Below are 27,275 nucleotides of genomic sequence, written 5' to 3' on the forward strand. Positions count from 1 at the left end.
TCACAAGAGAATTAACCACTCCATTTGATACGTGAATGAAATTGTTTGCACACCTTTGCGCCTTATCTAACTAAAGAGGGTTCTTGTTTCTTTATATTACCCTGTACAAAATGCCTGGTTATCCATAAGAGCCTCTTAATGTTGTTGCCAGATGTAAATAATGTGATGTGTTCATGGTACTAAAAACCACTTAACTCATTCAGGCCAGAGCAGAACATTTACTCTTTTAAAGACTGTTTTAGGCAAATGAATGCATGTATACAATACGATTAACAGAGTGCATGATACTAGAGAAGCAGAGAGCTGCTAGCGATTACTAGAAGACCGTCCTCATTGAGTATTAATCCTCCGAGTACATTTAGTCCGGGGTACATTTTAACACGCCTCCATTGTCCAGGTCTTGGGAACCAATGTTTTGGTTTTCCTGCCAAACAAGTTCCACCAACAGTGTGTTACCATGTGGACATCCAGCCAATTACAGTTTACATGGAAGCTATTTAGAAATAAATCATTGTGTCACGCAGTCAGGCATGGGGTTGATTTGGGCCTAAAAACAGCTGCAATTACCTTTTTTGGAGAAGTGTTTGTACTATTTTCCCCCCACACTGTGTGTGTGTGTGTGTGTGTGTGTGTGTGTGTGTGTGTGTGTGTGTGTGTGTGTGTGTGTGTGTGTGTGTGTGTGTGTGTGTGTGTGTGTGTGTGTGTGTGTGTGTGTGTGTGTGTGTGTGTGTGTGTGTGTGTGTGTGTGTGTGTGTGTGTGTGTGTGTGTGTGTGTGTGTGTGTGTGTGTGTGTGTGTGTGTGTGTGTGTGTGTGTGTGTGTGTGTGTGTGTGTGTGTGTGTGTGTGTGTGTGTGTGTGTGTGTGTGTGTGTGTGTGTGTGTGTGTGCGCCTGCGACAATGCTTAAAGCTTAACATTTGATTTAAAAACTTTTTTTGTAGCAATACTTTTACATCTTTGAAATGTACAATTTGGTGGATATAAATTAAATGATTGTGTGTGGTACATAGAGTGTGGCAACTCATGATTCCTGATTTCATCCAGACTATAGTTAAACTGTGCTATGATAGTCCTTAAATATTGTGGGGACAACATTTACTGCTGTATAGAGCTGTTCCTTCAGGGATCGTCAGGAAATGCATTTAAAAAGGCCCAACACTAGTATAGAGGGTAAAAACGTAACAAAAATCCTCTGCGTACAAATAGATACCTTGTTCTGAGGAAGCATGATCAGCGCAATGTTTGTTCCTCTTTCAGTTGGATGTGCTACTATGAACCTAATGTCTGAGCGTTCCCAATGTATCACTATCTTAAAGCCTTGTTTGTACTTTAAAGAACTTGTAAAAATATGTATGTATTCTGTAAGAATATTTTGAATAACATTTGAAGTTTCAAAACAATATATCCCCCACATTGATGAGAAGTTTCTTGCTTTTCATCCATGTTAAAGATCCATAATATAATCTGGAATGAATCAGCAATCGCATTAACTGTACAAATGCACAAATGACATTCCTACTCTTGAAAAATCACTCTGACTTCACAGAAGTGAGATGAATGTATTTACGGTCTTACAGGAAAAGCAAAAAGCATTCCCAGTTATAAACTTTATCAAACGCTACATGCTTTCTTCATGTCATCAGATGTGTTTGTGTGAAGAAAAGTAGAGATGGACACTCTAGAAAGACACGGATATGTGGCTTATTGGTCTTTAAAGAATTTAACCTAATTTTTACTCTTTTGCTTGTGTATTTTCATAATTTGTTTCTCATTACATGTATGACTTGAATCAATTGCAATGTTAGATATGTAGTTTGAGGAGAAATATACAGGTTTGCACTGCTGATATTGAAGGATGGAATTATGCGGAAATACAGTGAATCATATTTGAAAAGGGAATTTACATCATTGTAAATGTGTACTGTACCATGAAACTGACCTTGTCAACTGTATATGTATCGCTATTCTTTTTAAATTTAAATAATGCTCCATGCAAATTACTAGTGTCTGGTCTCATTTTTCCAGCAAGTGACACTTAACACCTTTCTTGAATTTATTTGCATGGCTTTATACTACAAGGGTTAAGTGAAAGAACATGTTCCACCATTTAAAACAATCACATTTGGCCTTTAAAAAGGCTAACTTAATTAAAAAAAAAAAAAATTAAGGTAGCCTTTACAGTGCATTTCATTAAACCTCTCCGAATTGACTAATATGTTGGGTATTATTACAGACCTTTCTGCTTTTACGTCAACAGCCAGTGGGTGAATAGTCAAAGCAGTGGCTGTAAAACGGTCAAACGATTTAATTTCTTATAAATTCTTCACAATAAAAGTCCCCGTTATTTTGTTATCAGTAGTAACGGAACAGGACTCATAACATGACATATATACATGACGTGTTTTTTTTTATATATATATATATATATATATAAAAAACACGTCTTTTCTAACACCTCACAGAAACCATTGTAATCTGTTATGCAGCGAGAGAGAAGACCATAGACCTATAGGACTAAAGCAGGGGTCACCAACACGGTGCCCGCGGGCACCAGGTAGCCCCCAAGGACCACATGAGTAGCCCTCAGGCCTGTTCTAAAAATGAAAATTGAATATTGATATTATCTGTTTCCCACCTTGGTAAGTCATTGTTGATAATTATTGTGAGAAATCATTAACATGATCAGTGTCTTCACATAGATGAGTATCATTAATCATTAATAATCATATATAACTAAAGGCAAACTGAGCAAATTTGTTATTTCAGAAGAGTGTATGAAACTGGTAGCCCTTCATATGACTCAATACCCATGAAGTAGCTCTCAGTTTCAAAAAGGTTGGTGACCCCTGGACTAAAGCCACCTAAGAGACAGTGAAGTGGTCTGCAGCAGAACTTTGAACCCTGACTTAGTTCAGGAATTTTTAACCTACAATACAGATGACCTACATTTGGTCGGGTTACACAATGTCACAAAACAGACATTTTAGGTCCTTTAAAATTCCCAGGCTTGATACACATACAGAGACGTTTGGTTGAGTTTTAAGATGGTATTTATATTGTTTTCGTTTTACTAGCAGCACATGTAGGCCTACATTCTTGTAGGAGACAAAAAATAGAAGATCCTATTTAAAGCAGTCTGTAGAAAGGGACTACAGGCTTTACCCTGAGGGAGCGCAGGGGAGGGGGCTATAGCGGCACCAGTATTGTCCAGTCCGCTCTTCCTGGTCGGGGGGCACCTGTGCAATGCTGGTGCGCCGATCTGCCAGATGTCCTCTGCGCGCAATTCTCGCTACCCGGCCAGCCTGCCCTTTTTTTCCTGTATCCAGCTCCACTGTCCAGTCCGTCTATCCTTGCACCGTCTTGCACCCCCAGAGCGTGTTTCTGTAGTTTTTCACAACCGTCTAGCCTCACACCAACTCAGGTCGTTTTCACAGCTCATGCCTCCTGTTCTCCCCCACCAGAACACTGAGTACCCAGGGAACTCATGTGAGGAGGGCCCAAAAAGAGGCTAGAATGAATATCTGTGGATGCGGGGAGGGGCTCATAGAGAATGCCTTTCTACAGGGCCCAAAATGTTGTGCTACGCCCCTGGGTGTGCTGGAGCCCGTCCTCGTGCCAATCCAGCATCGGTGTGCTAGGAGGAGTCCTCAGTGTCTGTACCAGGCAAGCATAAAACACAACCAAAAGCAAAACACCATGCTATGTACACAGTACAAATAAGAAAACACTAGCTGCCTGGCTACACTTTGTGACATAAACATCTTGTTTTTCTATCTCATTGGATCCCCAAACTGGAATACAGTGAACGCAAGGTGACATAGGGGGTACGCGAAAAAACATACTTGAGTTTGTTGAAAGTGTACAAGGCGGAATATGCTTGGTCAGCTTCCTAATGAGAACAGGACTGATGAGTCAAATCTGACATACTGGACACGGTAGGCGTTAACTAATCCTCATGGCAGTAGTGCAACACTAAGGATGCAAAAACACTAAGGATGCAAAACCCAAAGAAGAAAAAGAAGAAGACAAGTCCTGCTTTTTTTCTGTCAGGTGTGCCTCTCCTTTGAGACTGTGCTGCTCACCTCAGGGTCACAGAGCTCAGAAGAGGCGGGTAGATGATTAGTAACCCTATCCCTCAGCTCAAAGGACAGGATAGGCTAGGGGATTTGTGTTTTAACTGCAAGACTTAGTCAGAGGAGCACCATCAACAGAAGAACAAATGTCTCTTTTGGAGGATTTTGTTTTCTTCCTTTTCTCTAGTCCCACCACTTTATTGGGGGTTGTTGCTCTCTTTCTCATCCTCTATCTTATTGCCAGTAGTTTCACCTCCCAGGAAATGGGGAAGGAGCCCCCAGGGCCGATGCCTCTTCCCCTGCTTGGCAACCTTTTGCAGCTTGATCTCAAGAGACCCTACAAAAGCCTCTGTGAGGTAAGTTAAGCACTTTTATCCCAAACAAAATCCATTTCCTAACATTTGTAGCAATTTACCTGAAGGCCATTCTCAATCTCTGACAAATTGGTCTAAATCTTTTTGTATTTTTCCAGCTTTCAAAGAAACATGGCTCTGTGTTTACGGTGTACTTTGGAACCAGTAAAGTGGTTGTTCTGTCTGGATACAAAGCAGTCAAAGAGGCTCTGGTCAGCTATGCAGACGAGTTTGGAGACAGATATGTCTCCCCTATTTTTTATGATACGAATCAAGGTCACGGTAAGACCTACCTTTACAAAATCTTTAATATACAGTATGTTTATGTATTAGCAAAAAACCCAAATAATATAAATGAACAGTTATAGAGAACAAAAAATTACAAATAACATTGACACCTGTTTGATAATTCACTTTTTATATCTGTTTCAATGTTTAATCTTTTTATTTTCGACTTTGTTTTATTTAGGCGTATTACTGATGAGTATTGTATCTATTATATACATGACTTGTAGAGATTACATTTAACTTGCATGTCATTTTTAAAAGGAATTCTTTTTGCAAATGGAGAATCATGGAAAGAGCTGAGGCGTTTTGCCCTCACCACCCTAAGGGACTTTGGGATGGGCAAAAGAGTCGCTGAGCAAAAAATCTTGGAGGAATGCCACCATCTGATCCAAATGTTTGCAAAGCATGAAGGTATGGAGGTAACAAAGTAACAAAATGATAATATATATTGTTGTTCAGCCCATCCCGTATGGTTTCACAAGACACCACTATTTAACAGACATCTTCCGGTCTCGCACAAATCATGTGGAGAAATAGCCTACATGAATGAGAGAAAACTAATTTCAAAATAACAACCAGTACAAACAAATATCTACAGATCATCTTGGTAAAGAGCCATTTTTCTCTTCTCCCAGGCTTTGTCAATAACTAATTGTTACTATGTAAACAGCCATCTCAGTCTTTGATCATCATCCATAGTCACAAAATCAATAGCTATTTTTATCTTACTAAACAAAGCGCTGTTCACAATAAAGAGGACAGTAGAAAACAAACTGGAACTCCTTTTCTATATCATTTAAACAACACATTGGAAGGATCCGCCTTTTTTTCTATATTAACATATCTGTAATACATATATAGGCTATAATTGAGTTATTATTCTCGCTAAGCTGTGTTCAAATCATCATCCATATTTTACAGTTTTTTGTAGCCAGTGTAAGACTGCACTTCTAGGCCTACTACTCATTTTGTAGGCCTACTTAAAGGGGCTGTACTCGACATTCAGAACATTAACATAGCAGCAAACAAATCTGCTATGTAAAGACATAGTGGAGTAATGGCGTCCTGAGCAAAGAATATAAAGTCACACTCCCTCTGTGTGTGTTGTTATCCGATAGCCAGTCCGCACGCATGTGCATGTCAGTGCATGTGGCTGTAAAAAAACCTAGGTATGATTGCCTAAAATGTTTTCAGAAACATATTTTAGTGTAGCCTACTGTTGAGCTCTAAATGAGAAAGTTTCCTCTGGCCGGTGCTTGGTTTTGGCTCGACTTGGTGACAGGCTTTCTCATTTTAAAACTAAACAGTTCAAATATGTTTCTGAAAACATTTGAGGCGAGAAATAGGCAATGAAGAATACTGATTCGTATTTGATCAGCACTGCCTAGTTTGTCAATTTGAACGCAGTTCACGAGTAGTCTCTGATTGGTTGTTAAATCTTTAGGCACGGTAGAAACTTGCAAATGCCATTTCAATCAGGAGAGACTTCCTTGCAAATATGAACATATTAATTGTACAGACAAAATATGAAATGTGCAAAGTCTCTGGAGATTAGACTCCATCGAATCCATATGTTATAAAGGGGTAGTGAAACCCAAACATATCCAAGAAGGTGCACAGGAACCAATCGAGAGTGCCAAGTAGCAGACGACACCCAGAGTACTTGGGTGAGACGACCGGTGGTTGAAGGGGAGGAGGCGGGACGCACTCTATTCCTGAAACGACAACTGACAACCACAGAGGGGAGACCAGATTTAAAACAGGATGTCATGCTGTGATTGGTTTGTGCTACATGGCTGATTCTGATTGGTTTAACTAACAATGAAACAGCTGAATCTGACTGACTACTGACAAGTGAATGCCATGGAACAGCTGATCATGTAGGAGTGATTTCACAGATTATCTGTCTAATGTACTACTGTCAGGATATAGTGAGCAAATATGACAAAAAGTAATTTTTTAAAATTTTTTATTAAAGTTACCTACTGAACCTTCTACATCTTAATAATTCAATTATTTCTCACTGGCATTTTACAGGAAAACCATTTGATACTGTACGACCGTTGAATTATGCAACATCCAATATCATCTCCTCTATCGTGTATGGAAGCAGGTTTGACTACAGTGACCCCCGATTCAAAAACATGGTGAGAAGAGCCAACGAGACCATACGTGTTACCGGCTCTCCACAAATCCAGGTGGGCTACATATTTGCCTTTTAAATTGCTGCTGTTTTAAGGGGATTACACACATGCAATGGTAACTGACAAATGCATGATCTAGGACTAAATGAAAACTGTTATTGAGTAATTGTGTAGAATGGTAAACTGCATCATTATTCTATAGCAGTAGATTCATATATATCTATAGTAATAACATATATAGATATATAGATATATATATCTATAGTTAAACAGAAGAGTATTTTCTGCTATTGGTTTTTAATCAGAGAAATCTACTCGGTTGTTGTTATTGTGTGTGTACATTGTTTTCAATAATCTTTTTTGTTTTCACTGTTACATCACAGGTTTACAACATGTTTCCCAGGCTGGTTGGATGGATAAAAAACCGGCAGCTGATATTAAAAAATGTTGAAATGTCCATCAGAGATGTCAAAGATTTAATCAGGAATCTGAAAGAGACACTAAACCCTCAGATCTGCAGGGGCCTTGTGGACTGTTTTCTTAATCGGAAGCAGAAGGAAGAGGTAAGACAACATCTTTTGTGTTTTTCATCGAACAAACAGAACAGCAATGTTGCACATGTCTATTTTTTATAATGATATGTGGGTGTTTTCACTTTTAGGAATCTTCAGTTATGGACACTCACTACAATGAGAAGAACTTGATATTTACAGTAACAAACCTGTTTGCTGCTGGTACTGATACCACAGCGACTACACTGAGATGGAGTTTGCTGCTTATGGCTAAATATCCACGTATACAAGGTAAGGAGAGGGATGAGGCTTGTTAATCTTTCCTGTCTGCAATGGCATTTTAAGGATATGTGAAGCTGTACAGACATTGAGTGCTCCGATGGTGTGCCACCTCTTTTTTTTTCTTCTTTTACATTTAAACATTTCTTTTTTTACAGATTGCTTTTTGTTGTGGCTCAGTTTTCATGCTAGTTTTGGGACATATCAGTCCCTGTTTGTCTAGATTACAGAATATTTTGCATGTTTGAGTTTGAACAAAGCTGAAATGTACAGCTGGTTATTAATAATCACATAGACACTGGAGCATCTTGATAGCCGCGTGGTTACAGTGCATGCCATATAACCTGTGTTCAATTGGTACGTTTGTTGCATGTCATACCCCTTTCTCAAAAGCAAAAATGCCCAAAGACTCATCATAAAAAACAATAAATAATAATAATTACAAAAAAAATTTAAAGCCATGCTGTCTGTCGTTTTGTCGCTTAGATAGTACACCACCACCAATGTCTTTTACAGAGTTTTCCTTGACAGCCACCATGAGATGGACATTGGTGGTTTGGGGTGAAATGTCTCAATGACTAATTGTCATGACATGCCCCCCCCCTCATTTTGTGTGTTCAGATCAGGTCCAGGAGGAGCTGGGCAGGGTGGTTGGGAGCCGTCAGGTCCACGTAGAGGACAGGATGAGCCTGCCGTACACTGATGCTGTCATCCATGAGACACAGAGACTGGCCAACATTGTCCCCATGGCCATTCCTCACAAAACCAGCCGAGACGTCACCTTCCAGGGCTACTTTATCAAAGAGGTTAGGTGCTCAGATGTTACTGATGTTACTTTGTTGAGATGTTATTCTCAACAAATATTGTTGCAGGAAATGTTCATCCACCTCAAAAAAACTTGAAAATGTAACTTTATATGATACACCTTGCTCTCTTCTTTTGTCTTCAGGGGACTACTGTGTTTCCTCTTCTTACTTCTGTCCTGCATGATGAAAACGAGTGGGAGAGCCCACACACCTTCAACCCTTCCCACTTCCTGGATAAGGAGGGTAAATTCATCAGGAGAGACGCCTTCATGCCCTTTTCTGCAGGTACAACAACTTTGTTGAGTTTTTGTTATTTAGATATTACTGAGATATTTTACACAGCATGATCCAGATTAACTACAAATCTCTTCATTCTCGTAGGTCGCAGGGTGTGTCTTGGGGAAAGTCTGGCTAAGATGGAGCTCTTCCTCTTCTTCACCGCCCTCCTCCAGCGCTTTCGTTTCACTCCTCCACCTGGAGTTACAAAGGATGAACTGGATCTGACACCAGCTGTGGGCTTCGTCCTCGCCCCTTCACCTCATGAGCTGTGTGCCGTCAGTCGCAATGAGGAAGAGAGCTGGAGCATGGCATTATAACTGCCTGTGCCAATGGCATGAATATTGTTTTATTCACCCTCACTAAGGCCACAACATACTGAGCAGCCTGCAGATGTCCCATCCTCAGGATACCGTCAGGGGACAGTTTATTTCAGTCACTTAGCAGGAAAATACTTGAAATTGTAATGTGATAAATAAATGTAGTCATACACAGTTGGAGACTATAGATGTTTTTTTTGTAAATTGTACACATTAGTTTAAACAAGTTGTAGGAATGTATATGGACTTTTCCAACTAGGCCACTGTTGATTGCTTTCACAAATAGATGTATTTGGTTTTGTAGGTCGTAATTTGTCAAGGGTTTCATTTCTTACTTTGCAGAAAATGGCAGAAATCATGCCATATTACATTCTAAAATTAATTAAATGTAGACCTGCTTCTTGATGGCTGATACCTCATGTACATCTAAAACTACAATAAACTACATTTATATACCAATTTTGGTAGGCCTACCTGTGTTTTTTCCCTTAATACTTAATGAAATACTGGACACACTGTTTAAAATGTTTTCTGATGTTTCACAAAAGACAAAAAGTAGAAGTAATTTGAATTTGTAATGATTTAATAAAGGAGAAATATATTTAAACTGCTTTTAAATCATGATTTAGTCAGTTGACTACTAACTTTTCCTTACTATCTTGTATTTAGCAAATGGTTCCTTGGGACAGGCTGCAGTTTAATACCAACAGTATTTAGGTTGGCCATCAGCAACTGCAGCCCAGTTCATGTTTATGTTAGAAAGATGATTGTTTGCATGTAACACCATACAGTGTCTTGACTTATATATATATATATATATATATATATATATATATATATATATATATATATATATATATATATATATATATATATATATATATATATATATATATGCGAGAGAGAGTGCACCTGTGAAGCTCAACAAAAAATGTGTGTGAATGTGCGATAGTCTTGAGCAGTTAACTATAGTCATCATAAATCGACAGGAGTTCAAAATTCCAACACAAAGAAAGTGTAAGGTAACGGACATCTGGTCGAAAAGAGCGTGATCAGGCGGAATTTACGGCAACACTGGAGCGATCCCGGAAGTGGAATGTCGTGGATATAGTCTAATTGATTTATAATATGAAGTGAATTTCTCTCTATCATAATTGTAGGTGGCGTTTTATTTTATTTTACAAACCTCATGTGGCATACCGTTATGGTGTGGCTCCAAAACAAACAAAAAAGGTAAACGGTAAAATATATTTAAGCTGCTTTTAAATTATGATTTGGTCAGTTGACCGTCAACTCTAAAGTTACCTATTCACATAAACTGGGGTAAAACCGCTCTTTGCTGGCCTTTGCCATTGTTTTCCTATGGTGAGAGTGGTGGAGAAAGTCAGGAGAAAGCTCTGCTCTGCGCTTAAAGTTCAAATTATTTTCATTTTGACCTAGTTGCCGCTGACCTTGTAAAGGACAACCAATAAGATAAGGAGGTAGCCAGAAGCGGTGTACACATGGGTGGCTGTGGATCAGGTGGTAGAGCGGTTGCCAAGCAATTGGAAGGTTGGTGGTTCGATTTCTTACGGTGGCCGAGAAGGGTCAGAACACATACAAAAGCTACAACACAAATACAAAAGCTACAACACAAATACAAAAGCTACAACACAAATACAAAAGCTACAACACAAATACAAAAGCTACAACACAAATACAAAAGCCACAACACAAATACAAAAGCTACAACACAAATACAAAAGCCACAACACAAATACAAAAGCCACAACACAAACGCAAAAGCGACAACACAAACGCAAAAGCCACAACACAAATACATAAGCCACAACACAAATACATAAGCGACAACGGAAGTAGCTAAGTGACAACGGAAGTGAACGTGTTGTTGATAAACGGAGCCGGAGGATGAGCAGAAGGAGAAGTTCTTGTATGAGAAGTAAGTGAAACTTACTTCCCTTGCTAATTATGATTACTGTTGCTATGTGATTGTCACAAATAAGCAATGTTGTTCGATATATTTGTATTTTCACATGTATGTACTCTGCCATTTAGGCTACGAAGCTTCGTAGTGTCTTTTAACGCGCAAATGCTATGTTTAAAGTCTATAGTTTGTCACGTTTAGTGAAGCTGTTAAGCTAAATCACACAAATACTATATTATTGTAACTTGTTAAGCGTATCTCGGCCATTTAGGCTACGAAGCTACAGCTAGCATTTAACTAACGTTAACTAAATGGCGCCCCGCGTCTTTTAACGCGCGAGTCCTACGTTTAACTATCAACTAGCATTACTTGTTAATATATCCATCCTGCGTGTGTGTGCGCACACACTCACTTCACTTGGAAGGTTAATATTGTTCAATGTTCTGCACTTGCTTATGGTTATGTGGTACATGAAGCATAGCACTTAAACAAATACAATATAACGTTAATGTTTAGTAAATTGTTTATTTATTTAATGTTTACATTCCTAATGCTCACCTAATGACACTATTTGTTTTATTACAGATAACTACAGTATGTATTGTCCTTTTGTGGGTTCAACCTACATGTAGAAACAGCATTCTGCAGTTCATGTGGCAAGAACATCACATTTCTGCATGATGCTGCTAAGCCTGGCACAAGTGAAGGTAACTATTCAAAGATTCCATCATTTTTATTAATCTTCTATACTCAATGAGTGAAAGGCTGCCACTAACAGTTTTTTTCATTATTGATTAATGTGTGAGTTATTGTCTGGATTAATGGATTAGTAGTTTGGTTTGTAAAATGTGGATCAGTGTTTCCCAAAGCCAAAGAGAATGTTCTCAAATGTCTTTTGTCCCCAACTCAAAGCTATTCAGTTTACTGTCACATAGGAGAGAAGAAACTAGAACTTTTTATAAAAAATAAAAAAATTACTCCAACTGATTGGATTCGGTTTGAAGCAGGAACTGGAAGCACAGGAAATAGTGCACTGGCTACATTCCTGAATTTTCGAAGTTTGAAAGAGAAAGAGAGACAATCATGTTTCAAAAAGAAAAAAGAACCACTGAAAGACAGCAGTGTGAAGGTAACTTCAGTTCAGCTGGTAGTCCATTATGTCATATATTTGCTATGTGTCAATGAACCTACTTCTATGTTTCTCTGTAGATTTCAGTTGGTATTATGCGCATAAAGGATGGAGTGCTGAAACCTGTCAGAGGAATGGTACTACCCCTTGTAGTGCAACCAGGGTCGGATGCAGAGCAATTGCGCAAAGCAGCCGTACAGAAAATGAAAGATTTTAACAAAAATTTAGAGGCTGGTCCCTACCTTCTGCTCTACCCTGATGGTACAAAGGTAATAAATATTCCCGGGACAGAAACAGCCTTCTCTCTGAAACTCTACAAGGATGCTGTTGGGAAGGCTTGGCAACGCCACATTGTACATTTGTACGGTGGAAGATTTCCTTACTAATTGTAAGTAATTCTGATATCAATAACCAAAGAAAAAAAAGCTCTCTTAAATTGATTAGTATAAGTAAATTGTCCCATTGTTCATTGTCTAATCTTGTATTTCACAGCTGAGCAATTCAACTCAGACTCGTCTGATTCAGAGGTGATCATTACAAGCAGAAGTGCTGCTGAATTCAATTCAGCTGATACAGTAGTAAGTGTAACATTTGCCATGTTGTACCTGCTTTCATGACTCACGTGCAGGTCAAAGATGGTATGCCCTTTAACAATGTGGTGTGGGTCAGGATGTTCATCAAATGAGAGATACTCTTATTGCTTATATTTCAGGCTATTTCCGTCAAATCTGAAGTGCAGCTGTGATTTGTTTTTTACTTTCAGCTATTTAAACCAATCTTGACCAGTACCAGTATTGGTGTTGAAGAAACTCCACACCGTGATCCAGAAACTATGGTAATATGTGGCTCCTATATGTGTAGAGATATTAAAAACTAGAAACTACTATTTAGTTCCCTTAGTGTTTTTTATTAAAGTGGCAGAGATGTATGTATGTTTGTAGCTTTGTCTTTTAAATATTCTGTAGCTAACTAAATTACATAAAGTAATATGTGACACTGACTTAGAGACCCAAAGTGATAATTGAAAGAGTAGTGCCTTTCTTTATAAATAGGACATCTGATACCCCTATCTTTTATATTCAAGCCCTTCTACTCACAAGTCCAATAACTTGTTTGTCATGCAGATCTTACTTTCAAGCAGAAGACTGCCCAGGAACATCAGGAAGTGCATTGGAAACTACATGTTATAGGTATGATGCTTTCCTCTCTAAATTTGGAGATTGATTGATTCATTTGGAGACAAGAACAATGTAAATGTTTCTTAATTTTTCAGAAAATACACAGAACTGTATGCACCCATTATAGTAGAGGATTCAGAGACCTCCGGAGACAGTGATGCTGTCACTCATGATATTTCAGAGGATCCAGAGTAAGAAATCAAGTCACCCTTACTACAACTGTTGTTTTTCTGGTTAAATGTGTCTTCCACCAAGTATCATCATCATCATCATTACATTCATCATCATCTATTTGTTGGTAGGATAGAACAGAGACCCATTTCAGAAGTGATTGCAAACCTGGCACTCCAGATTGATCGCCACGCAGTCAGCAGATTTCACATTTGCCGCTCTGACATCTGGGATGGTGCCGTCAGAGGATTCAAAAGAGGAACATTCTCTGAAAAGAAGGACCTCCTAGTAAAGTTTTCTGATGATGCAGGCATGTTTGAGGAAGGTATTGATACAGGTGGCCCAAAAAGAGAATTCCTCTCACTCCTGATGAAAAGCCTGAACAAACGACCCATATTTGATGGACCTGCAGAGAGCCGCTACCTTGTCTACAACTCAACAGGTACTGTTTTGTGTGGAGTGTTTTAAAGGAACTACATCATTAACCATGCAATTCTTGTTTAACATAAAAAACTGATTTAATATGATTACTATGTATTTTCATAAGCAGCAATCAGAGAGGATGAATATAGTTTGGCAGGAAAGATGATTGCTGTATCCATAGTACATGGAGGACCTGGTCCAAATTTCCTCTCAAAGGATCTGGTCAGCTACATCTCAGGGCAGTCCAGTTTCAACTCATCTATAGGAGACATTACAGATGAGGAAATAGGGAAAGTGTTACGAAAGGTATGAGGGTGTAAAATTCTAGCAAAGGTTGTTGGTTAGTGAAGGGTGCAGTTTTGTCAACTTATTAAAGGTTAAAGGTAGTTTTCTGATATGACTATTATATTGTTTATATATATCAAATGAGTTAAGTTCATCATATATTTTTTTAGATACACAATGCATCCTCATTGGAGACCCTGCGAGACCTAATGGTACAGAACAGCACTATGTTGCAGACAGCAGGGTGCTTCAAACATGTAAGGTCAGTTGAGGAAAGGAAGTCGATTGTAAAGGAGTACCTCAGGTGGTACATCATTGACAGAAACCACAGTGCAATTGAAAGGTATGTTTTTTTTTGTTACTGTTTTAAAAAATATATTGTTTGGCGTTAAAACCTGGTGTTGCTGTCTTGCTGCTATGTAGTGCACATTCCAATTTTCTGGTAACCTGTTGTTGTATTTCAGATTCAAGGATGGGCTTTCCAGCTTGCAGGTGTTAACAGTGCTGCAGCAGCATCCTGAAGTCCTGACACCTGTTCTCTGCCTGTCAGATAAAAAAGTTATCTGCTACGGACATTGAGAATATCTTCCGACCAGAGCTAAGTCTGCGTGGAAGCAACAAGAGGCTACAGGAGGAAAAAACACTATCTTTCTGGGCAGACTACCTTCTTGATTGTGAAGGTTGGTGAATTTTCTTTTAATTGTGTTATTTTATCCACAGAAATTATAATAAACAGTTCCAGAGTTGTTGTGGATGTTGTTTAATTGCTTTCTACTTTTAGAAAGTCAAAGTGAAGTAACCCTGGAGGAGGTCTTCATGTTTGCCACAGGTGTGCCATGCATACCTCCTGCTGGTATGGAACCTCAGCCACGCCTTCACTTCCTGGCCAGTTCAACGCCCCTATGGCAAATACATGTGCCAATACTTTAATGTTGCCACTCCTGGAAAACTACAACACCTTTAAGGCAAAAATGAGCTTTTGGGATTAAGAATTCCCCTGGCTTTGGATGCATTTAGACAGTTATCAACTGTCAGCCCCTTGAACCATTGTCATTGAATTACCTATGTGGTAAAAGTTGCAGATAAATTAAAAGCTTTTTGTTTGCATTAATAGTAGTGGCCAAATGTTTGTGCCAGTTTTTCAAATTGTTATGTTTGTTGTGTAGTTTGGTTAAATAACACATCACCACTTAAATGTCAGAAGTAGTGTCATTTATGAAACATGGCTGTTAGGGCTGGAAAATATATCAATATTATATTGACATACTTTAGATATACAAGACTAGATATTGTCTTAAATTTTGGGTGTTTATCGCGATATGACACAAGTTTAGTCTTTTCCTTGTTTTTAAAGGCTGCATTATTTGCATTTGCCCACATTACTGTTGATTATTTATCAAAACTGTCATGGTCTTATTTGTGAAAGCACCAATTGTCAACCCTAGAATATTGCTGAAAAATAGACATCGATGTATTAGGTCACAAACATTGTGATAATTGATTTTTTTCTCTGTGTAACTAAGCTGTATTTCTTGCATGTTATGTACATTTAGCCGCTTTGATGATAAACATTGTTTCTATTAAAAATAAAATAAGTAAATAAATAGAAATTAGATTGTGGACTCTTGTTTACACTGTATTTAAAGCCATTTAAAAAAGGGTTTGTTTATAGACTGTATATTGCCATTTGTATATTACCATTTGTACAAATAAAAAAATAATTTTGTGAATCAACTAATGCCATTTATTCCCAGATACTTCATGAACGCATCATTTCCCAGATCCACTTTAGCCAATCTGACAGACTGCAGGCCAGATAGCATATGTTGGAGAGAAGCATGAAGAACGGATTGCAATATGTAAAACTTAATTTTAAAATTACAGAAGTAGAGGCAATTTAATTTAGTCTTTTTATTTTGAAAATCTGTACAGTGTTAAGGTTAGTAGCACGAGGTAAAACTTTTTTAAAAGACATTCATGATTTGTGCAAATTCAATTTATTATGTATTGATATGTTTTCTACATTTGAAGATTTCAATATTAATGACTCAAAATACAAAAGTATGATTTTGGATTTGCCTGTCTGGACAAGGGACTTAACGGCAAAGACTTAAGACTTACTTGCATTTTACAAAACTGACTTGGTCCCACCTTTGGAAATAAGCTACAGTTGTGCTTACACATTTATGAAACCATGCTGAAGTTGAATATATATATATGAATAAATACGAATAAAAAAATCTTGTAAATTTCTTTATTTCTTAATTTAAAAAACAAAAATGGGAAAAATCCAACCTTTAAGGACACCAATTTTCTTTCTGCATGAATAATGTATTACAAATAAATTAAAGTTCTTCCTTAAAATACAGTAGTATACACACCCTGTACTTTACCCCAGTGTACTTATGACCCCTGCATTTTAAGGAAGAACATTTCTTTACAATACATATCCATTCACAAAGAAAATTGGTGTCCTTAAAGGTTGGATTTTTCCCAATTTTTTTTAATTAAGATAAATTTCCAAAAGATTATTTTTTATTCCTCTTTTAGTCAACTTTAGCATGGGTTCATAAACGCCATCAAGAACTGTACATTAAAGATCAGCCATGTTCTTCAGGGTGATGTAGTTCTCTACAGCAGATTCCCATTGTAGAGGAGATGTCAAACCACTTTGTCTCTGCAGTTCTTCAAAGCGAGTTTGCTGTTCATCCTCTCCACCAGGAGTTGCTGGCGCTGGCATGAGGCTGTCAAACTGGCTCAGGGTTTGTGTAGATGCTGGGAATCCACAATTCCTTCCGTTAAATCTAGGAGCATGTACAAAAAAAAAAAATCCAGAATCACTCACTAACAGTTTTCTTTCAAATTTATTTGAGTTATGTTCATTATTTTAGTCACGTATTCTCATAGGACAATGATGCAGAGACACAAAAAGATACTAAGTCAACATGATCATGAGTTAAAATAAGTCACAACTACATATTTGACCAAAATGCTTGAAGCATGTGTGTATTTTTGTGACAGCTAGATGTTTGATGTGCAATGTTATTGTACTATCTATCCATGAATCCACCATGAACTATAGTTCAAATAAAGTGTTACCTGATTAGGTTTATTTTTTAACATGGTGATGCAATACTCACCTGTGAGGCACATTGTACATAGCCTCTGGTTTACCAGATGGGCATTGAGATTGGCGAACTGGACGAATAGTGTGAGTGTTCCACAATTGCTTGTATTCATCCAGTTCATTCTGCAGGACACCCAAGAAGCAGTATCGCACCAAACTTATGTGTTGATAGCTGCCATTGAAGAGATGCCTCTCCTCAAGTCACTGAACAGATCCATCCAAAATTGACTCCTAGTTAAGAATACACACATTAACACACTATAATGTCGTAGATATTAGAAAAATGTAGAAAGAAAATAGTCTCAAGCTGACACTAAGGAAATACAACAGCCAACATGAGGCACCCACCAAGCAGGAGTGAGTATTGCCTAGATCAGTAAAACATACAGTAAATACACAAATGTAGTAGAGCATAAATCAATGAAGAATTTAATGTATGAGACAAAAACCTTTGTTTCCAGTAGGACCACCAGCTTTCAATGCGCTGGTTGGATGTTGAAGTGCCGTACATGTGGCTTTTTGGCTCCTGCAAACTCATCTGCATGCTCTGATCTCAGGGAACAGTGAAGTGATGCCATCAGTCCATTTTCTGTGCCGCAGTCTGTGCGGAGACGCATTGAATAATTCCAAACTCAGCTACACACTGCATGTAATTTTGAGCAATTATGCCAGGGTCATTGTTAGACTTTCCACATTTCAGCCACATGATTTTTCTAGAAAATCCATCGATACAGCCACTAATTGCAATCCCAAAAGGTTTCATTTTATCATAGCCATCAACATGCCAGACGTCATTGGGTCCCATTGAGTGGTATGCTCTCCGGACGAATCTGCGTCTAGAGCGATTTTCTTTTCGGACGGATCCAGTTCTCCCATTAGGCGCATCACATCATCTCTTCTGACTATAAGAGAGTACTTCTGTCTCAGAGTCTGACACATTGCTCGGTATCCTAAGAGCTGGCCTGATCCCTTAAGTTCCTCAGATATAGCTGCCTGCACAGTTGCAAACGGAGTGTAGTTTGTCCTCCGGGTCAGGCGTGCATCCTGTAGTCTTCTTTTTAAAGTGCTAAGACTCAATGAAATGTTGTGCTTGGTTGCCAGTAAGTCCATTATTACTTCATAACTATGGCCTTCTGTGAAATACTTCTGAATAAGTTCATCTGCCATTGTAGCTTCAGGACCTGATGGGTAGGAATGAGGACATTATATTTAAGATTATTAGATGCACTGCATTAATGTACCGTGTTTTAACTTTTACTTAGCATTGAAGAAACAGTACAGAGTAAAAGATACTCAAAGTCAATTACATTAATTACAATTTGAATTACATTTAATTACAAAAGTGGTTAACTTCATGTTCATTTGTCAAATAACAAAGCAATCCAGTATCTAATTACACTACATGTCAGAACTAAACATAGCATACCTTCATCTTGAAGACTCCATAAAAACTGAACGTTTCTGCCACATTTCCCACAATATGACAGAACATGTTGAAGGTTCACTCCACAAAATGGACAAAACATAACCTGTTAAAAGACCAAGGAAAGCAAAGTTTTAGACTACAACCAAGGCACATGTTCTCAAACTTGTGGGATGGTAATCTAAATACTCTTCTACACAAAGTTGATCCCTTAATACATTTGTACTGGTGCATACACGGACTCATATAGTTAGTGATTCATTATCTCCCTCCAGGAGTAAACACGAAGCAAGGTCATGGTGAAAATTCTGGGTTTATTTCATTCACACCAACCGTGTATGTATGACAGATTACGCTACTAATACTGTAATAGGCAGCATATTAAAAGGTAACACAATTAGCATTCACTTTAAACATCTGTTTACCGCAACCATTACCACATATGTTATGTATATGTGTTTAAACAGCTTCACTAAACGTGACAAACTATAGCTAGACTTTAAACATAGCGTTAAAAGACGTTACGAAGTTATAGCTATCTAGCTAAATGTTAGCTAGCTAACGTTAGATAGCTGTAGCTTCGTAGCCTAAATGGCAGAGTACATACATGTGAAAATACAAATATATCGAACAACATTGCTTATTTGTGACAATCACATAGCAACAGTAATCATAATTAGCAAGGGAAGTAAGTTTCACTTACTTCTCAAACATACAAGAACTTCTCCTTCTGCTCATCCTCCGGCTCCGTTTATCAACAACACGTTCACTTCCGTTGTCACTAGCTACTTCCGTTGTCACATAGCTAGCTACTTCCGTTGTCGCTTATGTATTTGTGTTGTGGCTTATGTATTTGTGTTGTGGCTTATGTATTTGTGTTGTGGCTTTTGCGTTTGTGTTGTCGCTTTTGCGTTTGTGTTGTGGCTTTTGTATTTGTGTTGTAGCTTATGTATTTGTGTTGTGGCTTTTGCGTTTGTGTTGTCGCTTTTGTATTTGTGTTGTCGCTTTTGTATTTGTGTTGTAGCTTTTGTATTTGTGTTGTAGCTTTTGTATTTGTTCTGACCCTTCTCGGCCACCGTAATTTCTTGCCCTCAGTCCCATGTCGAAGTGTCCTTAGGCAAGACACTGAACCTCAAATTGCTCCCGATGCTACACCATCGGAGTGTAAATGTGTGTGAATGTTTATCTGATGCACTTATACGGCAGCCTCGGCCACAGCGTATGAATAGTGAATGGTTCCTGTACTATGTAAAAGTGCTATGAGTAGTCATTAAGACTAGAAAAGCGCCATATCAATTTCGTCCATTTTGCTCTGCGCCTATGGTAAGCTGTTTTAACATGTAATCGAACCACACTACTATTTGTAATTACATAGATATATTTAAATGTATTCATTTTTATTTTAGATATCGTCACCTTCCTAAAATAATTGCCTAAGTCATTTTTTCAGGTTTTTCAGAAAACACAAAAAATAAAACGGCCTAAGTCACATGCTTGACATAGGCAATTTTACTAAAGGTGTAGAATCAGATGACCTGTTCAACTGAGGATGTAGGCAATTTTACCAGAGGTGGCCTGCACCATGAGGAGATGATTTAGGCAAAGAAATCATTTTTGTTAAAAGTCATTTTTTCAGGTTTTTCGGAAAACACAAAAAAATAAAACGGCCTAAGTCACATGCTTGACATAGGCAATTTTACTAAAGGTGTAGAATCACATGACCTGTTCAACTGAGGATTTAGGCAATTTTACCAGAGGTGGCCTGCACCATGAGGAGATGATTTAGGCAACAAAATCATTTTTGTTAAAAAATGACTTAGGCAATTATTTTAGGAAGGTGACGATATCCAAAATGGAAAACAGATATCCACAATACATTTGTGGATATCTGCAATTGCATTGTTTCTAGTCATAATTCTAATTGTAGATATCTGAAATTGCATTTTTAATTATTTTATTAGTTATCAAAAATTAGTATGTATATCTGAAATGTTTTTCTCGTTTTGGATATCTGATATTACAATTATTACTAGTAACAATTGGATTGTAGATATCTGAGATTAGAGCTCTTCCTAGTAATGTATTCAACATGGCATATGAAAATGAATAAAAACTTTGTCTCCTTCTAAAATTATAAGTAATTGAAAGCACAAAATGCACATTTTGCAACACCATAATTTAACTTAAGCCATGTTCGCGAGGGACTAGTATTACCTAGTGATATCATGTGATATAGAAATGATCCCGCCACATCTGTTTGGTGTGGCACATTCACACAGGATAAGGAAGTCTGTCAGCTTTGTGTTTTTGGACAAAGCAATAAAACAGGGTTTCAGGTTCTAATCTTCGATTTTCCTGCCTGCTTTGTCCAGATCTTGCAGTTGAATTGCTTAATCATGACTGAGAGTTTGATAAAATATTTAATTGGCTGGCTGACCTGCTTATTCACACCTGAGGTGAGATAAGTGTGATTGGTGCAGCCTTTGTAATAGGAGGTGGGGATTCTCTACCGCCTCTCCCAGAGAGGTTGCATGAGTTAACATCAACATTTCAAACAGGTTGAAACCAGAAGCCTTGGTTGTGACAACCAGACGTATCATTTAACTTTGAAAGCAGCTTTTCAGTGAAAAGGTTTACTCAAAGGAGCCAGGTCCAGGTGAAGTACAATCATGTTGGAAGATCTTTTCCAGTCCTCCACTGCAGTCTCCCTGTTGGTGGCCATTGTGGGCCTGCTGGTCCTCCACCTTTTTAACTCCAGCTTCAGCTCCAAAGACCAGAGGGAGCCTCCAGGACCTTATCCTCTTCCCCTGCTTGGTAACTTGCTTCAGGTGGATCTCAATAAACTCGACATATCCCTTGTTGATGTGAGTAATGTCTGTCTTAAACAATGTGGTTCTATGTTTATGTTTGTATTGGTCAGTGAATTCCATTAAATTCCATTTCTTATATATAGGACTGTGAGTCTCACTTTTCCCTTCATCTTTTTTTAGCTGTCCAAAAAATATGGACCAGTGTTCACAGTCTACTTTGGACCGAAGAAGGTGGTGGTCCTGGCAGGATACAGGACAGTCAAACAGGCTCTGGTCAACCATGCTGAGGAGTTTGGAGACCGAGAGGTCACTCCCATATTCCATGATTTCAACAAAGGAAATGGTAAGAATGAATTTGAGCTTTTTTTGTAACTTCCTTTTGCCCTACTCTAAAGAAGACAATGACTTTTGTTTCCAGGTATACTATTTACCAATGGTGACTCGTGGAAAGAAATGAGACGTTTTGCTCTAACTACACTGAGAGAATTTGGGATGGGCAAAAGGATTAGTGAAGAGAAGATCATTGAGGAATGTCGCTACCTGATTGAAGAATTTGAGAAACATAAGGGTAACATTATGCCTTTAAAACACTGCACAGGTTTAGACAGCATTCCCTTACACTTACTGTCTAACTCTTTTTCTCTCAGGTAAACCCTTCAACGACGCCCAGACAGTTAATAACGCAACTTCAAATATTATATCAGCTATCATGTTTGGAAAGCGGTTTGAATACAAAGACCCTGTCTTCCAAGCTATGGTGGAGAGAGACAACGAGACCATCCATCTGACTGGATCAGCATCCATCCTGGTACTATAAAGTGATGTCAGATTGAGGGACTTCTGATGATTACAAGGACATTTTACACTGCTGTGCATATGACAGACTTGTTTAATCTAACTTTTAAAGGATACTATGCAAGATTTGTACATTTTAATATAACAGCTTCCCGATGGGGGTGGACGCCAAACCATAGACAGTATATAAGAATGGACCAACAGATCCCGTTGCTCTGGACGGAGACCAGTGAAGGATATTAGAAGCACTTTTCCGGTGATCGCTAGCTTTACTGCGCAGCCTCCAACAGAGAGAGACAATGTAAATGTGACGTGAGCAACGTGTCTAAGGGCCCTATCTTGCACCCAGCGCAATTGCCTTTGTACACCGAGGCATGTATCATTCATATTTTGCACCCGACACACAGCGGACGTTTCCCTCCACAGACGCACGTTGGTAAATTAGGGAATGTATTTGCGCTCCCTGGGGCGGTTCAGCGAAAAGAGGAGGCGTGTTCAGGCGCAAACGTTCCTTGGTGCTATTTTGCTATTTTATATATATATATATATATATATATATATATATATATATATATATATATATATATATATATATATATATATATATACACATGTACATACATACATACACACACACATTAGATTGTTTGTGTTGTGCTCCATTACAGATGTACAACATGTTTCCTTGGCTGGGCCCTTTTCTTAAAAACTGGAGGGATGCGATGAAGAATGTGGAGGCCAACAGGGAGGACATAAAAAGCTTAATAGCTGACTTGAAGGAGACTCTGAACCCTGAGATGTGCAGATGCTTTGTCGATGCATTCCTGAGCCGTAAGCTACATGTGGAGGTGAGCTGTCTAACTCCAGTGAATCCACTCCTTGTCTGATATTAATGATTTTTAGACATTAGCGTTCACTTGGACAACACATTTAGCTGGAAGGCCCATATTGAAAGTTTGTGTTCTTGTTTACAGGGTGCATGAAAAAATTGTTATTCTACCAGGCTGTATTAGAGATTGGATATGGGAAGTAAGCATGGTATTGCAATCTCTCTGTACAGTTAAAATCTAAGCTTGCTAGTTTGGTACGGACTGCCATGAAGGTTATGGGGAGGAATGAACACAAGTCCCTCCAGTCAATATACGAGCAGTCTGTTCCCAGGCAAGCACCGAGAATATCGTCTGACCCATCTCATATTCTCCACTCCGAGTATGAGGTGTTACCCCCAGGCAGATAATAAAGTATCCACAAATGTAAACTCAACCGTTTTTTAAAAACTCATTTGCGACTACCTTAATTTAATATAATGTTGCTTGAGGCTGCAGGGGTTGTTCAATAGCTTCATGTTGTTCTTATCACTGGCTGTGTAATGTGCAATATTTGTAATTTGTGGTTTTCATTTGTTACAGTATATGCTGTTTTGTTTACTTATTATTATTATTATTATTACTACTACTACTACTACTACTACTATCTACTATGGAGGCAGCTACTGTATATGTGTTCAGCATAAGAGTCCAAGACAAACCTACAGGGGCATAGAATCCCTCTTTTTTGTATGTTATACTAGGAGTCTGAAATCAAGGATTCACACTATCATGATGACAACCTGGTCGACAGTGTGATGAATCTGTTTGCAGCTGGGACTGATACTACAGGAAATACACTTCAGTGGTGTTTACTTTTCATGGCCAAGTACCCTCATTTCCAAGGTGCAAAAACATACCCACATACGTATCTGTCGAAATTCCGCTTTTTCAGTGTAAAATTGGGATGAAATGGATTCATATATTTATCTGATTTTATGTGAGTCCAGACCAGGTCCAGGCAGAGCTGAGCAGGGTGGTCGGTAGCCGACAGGTCCGGGTAGAGGACAGGATGAGCCTGCCGTACACTGATGCTGTCATCCATGAGACACAGAGACTGGCCAACATTGTCCCCATGTCCATTCCTCACAAAACCAGCCGAGACGTCTCCTTCCAGGGCTACTTTATCAAAGAGGTCAGTCGACCCACACATTTGTTTCTGTTAGGATTCTTTTTTTTTTTATATGAGCCCACACTTTCAAAATATTCTGCACTATGTATATTTATTAAGTAAGAGGTTAACCTGTGTCACCTCTTACTATGACCTGTGCAATATGTAATTTCTTATTCATCTGAATATCTGTATAAATTATTACTCATCTGTATGTAAAAGAGATGTTTATAGTGTACATACTATTATTACTCTTTTGCTTATTTTTCTATTTCTCTTTTATGTGTATTTTTTCTGTTGTGTTGCATTTGAGCTGCTGTATCTAGGGAATTTCCCCAGTGTGGGATCAATAAATCCATCTTTCACTGCTTTGGTTCCAAGATTTTATATGATACACCTTGCTTTCTTCTTTTGTCTTCAGGGGACTACTGTGTTTCCTCTTCTTACTTCTGTCCTGCATGATGAAAACGAGTGGGAGAGCCCACACACCTTCAACCCTTCCCACTTCCTAGATAAGGAGGGTAGATTTATCAGGAGAGACGCCTTCATGCCCTTTTCTGCAGGTACAACAACTTTATAAAAATATATTACACTTTTAAAGATGTGTTCCAGTTTAACTCACAGAAACTTTTCATTCTCGCAGGTCGCAGGGTGTGTCTTGGGGAAAGTCTGGCTAAGATGGAGCTCTTCCTCTTCTTCACCGCCCTCCTCCAGCGCTTTCGTTTCACTCCTCCACCTGGAGTTACAGAGGATGAACTGGATCTGACACCAGCCGTGGGCTTTATCCTCGCCCCATTACCTCATGAGCTGTGTGCTGTCAGTCGCCAATGAGGAAATCCTAAACATGCTACATTGCTACATTTGCCTTTATTCTGGCTTCTCACTGTTGATTATTTTCATAAATGGATGTATTTGGTTTTGTAATTTGTCAAGCGTTTAATTTCTTATATAGCAGAAACATGTCCTATTACTATAAATAAATTTAGACTTGCTTCTCGATATAGCCTATGCGTCATGTACATCTAAAATTACAATAAACTACATTAATATACCAATATTTTTTGTCTTTCCCTTTTTATCTTTTCCTCCTAGAAATAACAATTTAAAAAAAGTGGATAAACTCTTCTTCACTGTGTTCTGATGCGTCATAAAAGACAAAAAGTAAAAAACATATTTAAACTGCTTTTGAATTATGATTTGGTCAGTTAACTGTCAACCCCAATGCTTCTTCTTGCTAACTATTGCAATACACCACACTTACACGTGTGTCAGTACTTGGCAGTGCGTGTGGGGGCAGAATATGGAATTTAAATAGGTTGGGCTGATGTACCGGAGCTGCTTAGCTAGTTTATTTGATATCTGTTTACCCAAACACACCAAAGGTGGAGATTTATCTTCTTTTGTTCTGCCATTGTGAAGGTCATGAAAATCTAAAGATGGCTGTCTGCCTAAAAGATGGATTTGTAACTAAAAACCTGTGAGATCAGTGTGAACATTTTGTATATCCTTGTTATTCTCTCTATTCTTAGACTGTTCTGTCTGTATTTTCCAGATCTTGCTGTTGAATTGCTTAATCCTCACTGACTGACAGTATGATTTGTTATAATCCTGACTGACAGTATGATCGGTGCTTGGCTTTCTGACCAGTTTAATCACACCAACTGAAGACATGAGATTAGTGTGTTTGGTGCAGCCTTATAAAAGGAGGTGGGGACAGCCCCACCCGGAGAGGTGGCTGGGGCAACATCAACATTTCAAACATGTTGAAACTAGAAGCCCTGATTGTGACAAATAGCAATGCATCTTTTAACTTTGAAAACAGCTGTTTTATTTATTTGCATATAGAGCGGGAAGTAATAACCGATTACAAATGATCTGATGCATTTCGAGAGACATTCTGCTGACTTTAAAACCAGGTGGAAACCGGCCCCAAGAATAGAGACTGACTCAGGATCACAGCACAGCTCAAACCATGCTGTGTCTGAAAGGCCCATCACAATGTGCAGACTTTTCTCTGACTCCCCATTCACTAGCCTACTAGGGATGTGATGAGACACTCAGTTCACAACACGAGACACGAGATTGGGTTCACAAGAACAAGACAAGATTTTAACACTATTTTATAGAAAACTTCAATTAAGAAATACGACTGGAAAAACAGTCTTTTATTGTGACACAGTTGTGATGGACCTCAGGTCATCAAGCAGCTTGTTCCAGAAAGCAGGCCCACAGTAACTGAAGGCCCCTCACCAGACCTGGATCTAATTCTGGGTACAGCTAGAAGAGCTCTGGCTGATGATGTGAGAGGCCCGATAGGGTTGTGATCGGTGAGCAAGTCCGATGTAATGAGGAGCTAAACCATTAAGTGCTTTATAGACTATAAGCAGGATTTTTAAAGTGATTCAAACTGGGAGCCAATGAAGTGATTTAAGTACCGGAGTAATGTGTTCAAATTTACGTGTATGTGTAAGGACTCTGGAATGATTAATTTCAGGAATTTTCATTAATTAATTGATGCTCAAAGCTATAGTGCGTAGTTTTTGTCTCCCCCATGAGGAACAAGTAATGATGAGTAATGACAACAAAACTGTCGATACAAGCCTTCCATGGTTGTATTACTGACTTCCAGAATAACCATGTACTCATGATGCAATGTTTGTTTTGTAAGTTTACATTAGTTGGGCATAATTTGGATTGGTATATACTGTATAGCTATACAATACATAGGTGTTTCTGCATAGGTGTTTAAAGTCCCAGCAATGACATTTTGGATTTATAAGTTTCAATTTGTCATATGATGCTTGATAAATATACACCATGTTAGTATACATCTTTGAATAAAAAATAATTACTAAATATTGTGATTTATAAAAATGAATGGACCACTTTTGTTCATGTCCCACAACTGTGGTTTCAATGTTGAGACGCGTAAAATGACCTAATTCATATAGAATAGGACATTATTTCAAATTATATTGTTTCAT

General features: G+C 38.3%; 2 protein-coding genes, 1 long non-coding RNA gene and 1 pseudogene across 8 annotated transcripts; 3 read left to right on the top strand and 1 right to left on the bottom strand.

The window, feature by feature from the left end:
- The first annotated feature begins 4,094 nt into the window (after window positions 1-4,094).
- On the top strand, window positions 4,095-9,161 carry LOC114570077 (cytochrome P450 2K1). The gene is made up of 9 exons (XM_028600288.1): window positions 4,095-4,427; window positions 4,544-4,706; window positions 4,974-5,123; window positions 6,750-6,910; window positions 7,240-7,419; window positions 7,518-7,659; window positions 8,269-8,453; window positions 8,597-8,738; window positions 8,835-9,161. The coding sequence occupies exons 1-9, from the start codon at window positions 4,218-4,220 to the stop codon at window positions 9,047-9,049; spliced, it is 1,548 nt and encodes a 515-aa protein (XP_028456089.1). The 5' UTR covers window positions 4,095-4,217; the 3' UTR covers window positions 9,050-9,161.
- A 949-nt stretch (window positions 9,162-10,110) lies between these two features.
- LOC114568938 (cytochrome P450 2K1) lies at window positions 10,111-25,290 on the top strand. 6 transcript variants are annotated; one of them, XM_028598621.1, is made up of 11 exons: window positions 10,111-10,282; window positions 10,490-10,600; window positions 21,268-21,573; window positions 21,700-21,862; window positions 21,938-22,087; window positions 22,167-22,327; window positions 22,983-23,162; window positions 23,885-24,026; window positions 24,131-24,315; window positions 24,713-24,854; window positions 24,935-25,290. In XM_028598621.1, exons 3-11 carry the CDS (start codon window positions 21,379-21,381, stop codon window positions 25,120-25,122), a joined length of 1,506 nt encoding a protein of 501 aa, XP_028454422.1. In that variant the 5' UTR covers window positions 10,111-10,282; window positions 10,490-10,600; window positions 21,268-21,378; the 3' UTR covers window positions 25,123-25,290. The 6 variants fall into 6 exon arrangements, with proteins under 6 accessions (XP_028454422.1, XP_028454421.1, XP_028454423.1 ...); XM_028598620.1 differs by lacking the exon at window positions 10,111-10,282 and having other exon boundaries at window positions 10,311-10,600; XM_028598622.1 differs by lacking the exon at window positions 10,111-10,282 and having other exon boundaries at window positions 10,311-10,600; window positions 21,326-21,573.
- LOC114569426 (G2/M phase-specific E3 ubiquitin-protein ligase-like) lies at window positions 12,361-15,089 on the top strand (annotated as a pseudogene).
- Window positions 18,148-19,491, bottom strand: LOC114568939 (uncharacterized). Its single transcript, XR_003694362.1, has 3 exons — window positions 19,413-19,491; window positions 18,713-18,815; window positions 18,148-18,467 (listed from the first exon to the last, which is right to left on the bottom strand). It is a non-coding gene; the product is annotated as an uncharacterized LOC114568939 (long non-coding RNA).
- Window positions 25,291-27,275: the final 1,985 nt, after the last annotated feature.

Source organism: Perca flavescens, chromosome 15, assembly GCF_004354835.1.
Source record: "Perca flavescens isolate YP-PL-M2 chromosome 15, PFLA_1.0, whole genome shotgun sequence".
Classification (NCBI taxonomy): Eukaryota; Metazoa; Chordata; class Actinopteri; order Perciformes; family Percidae; genus Perca; species Perca flavescens.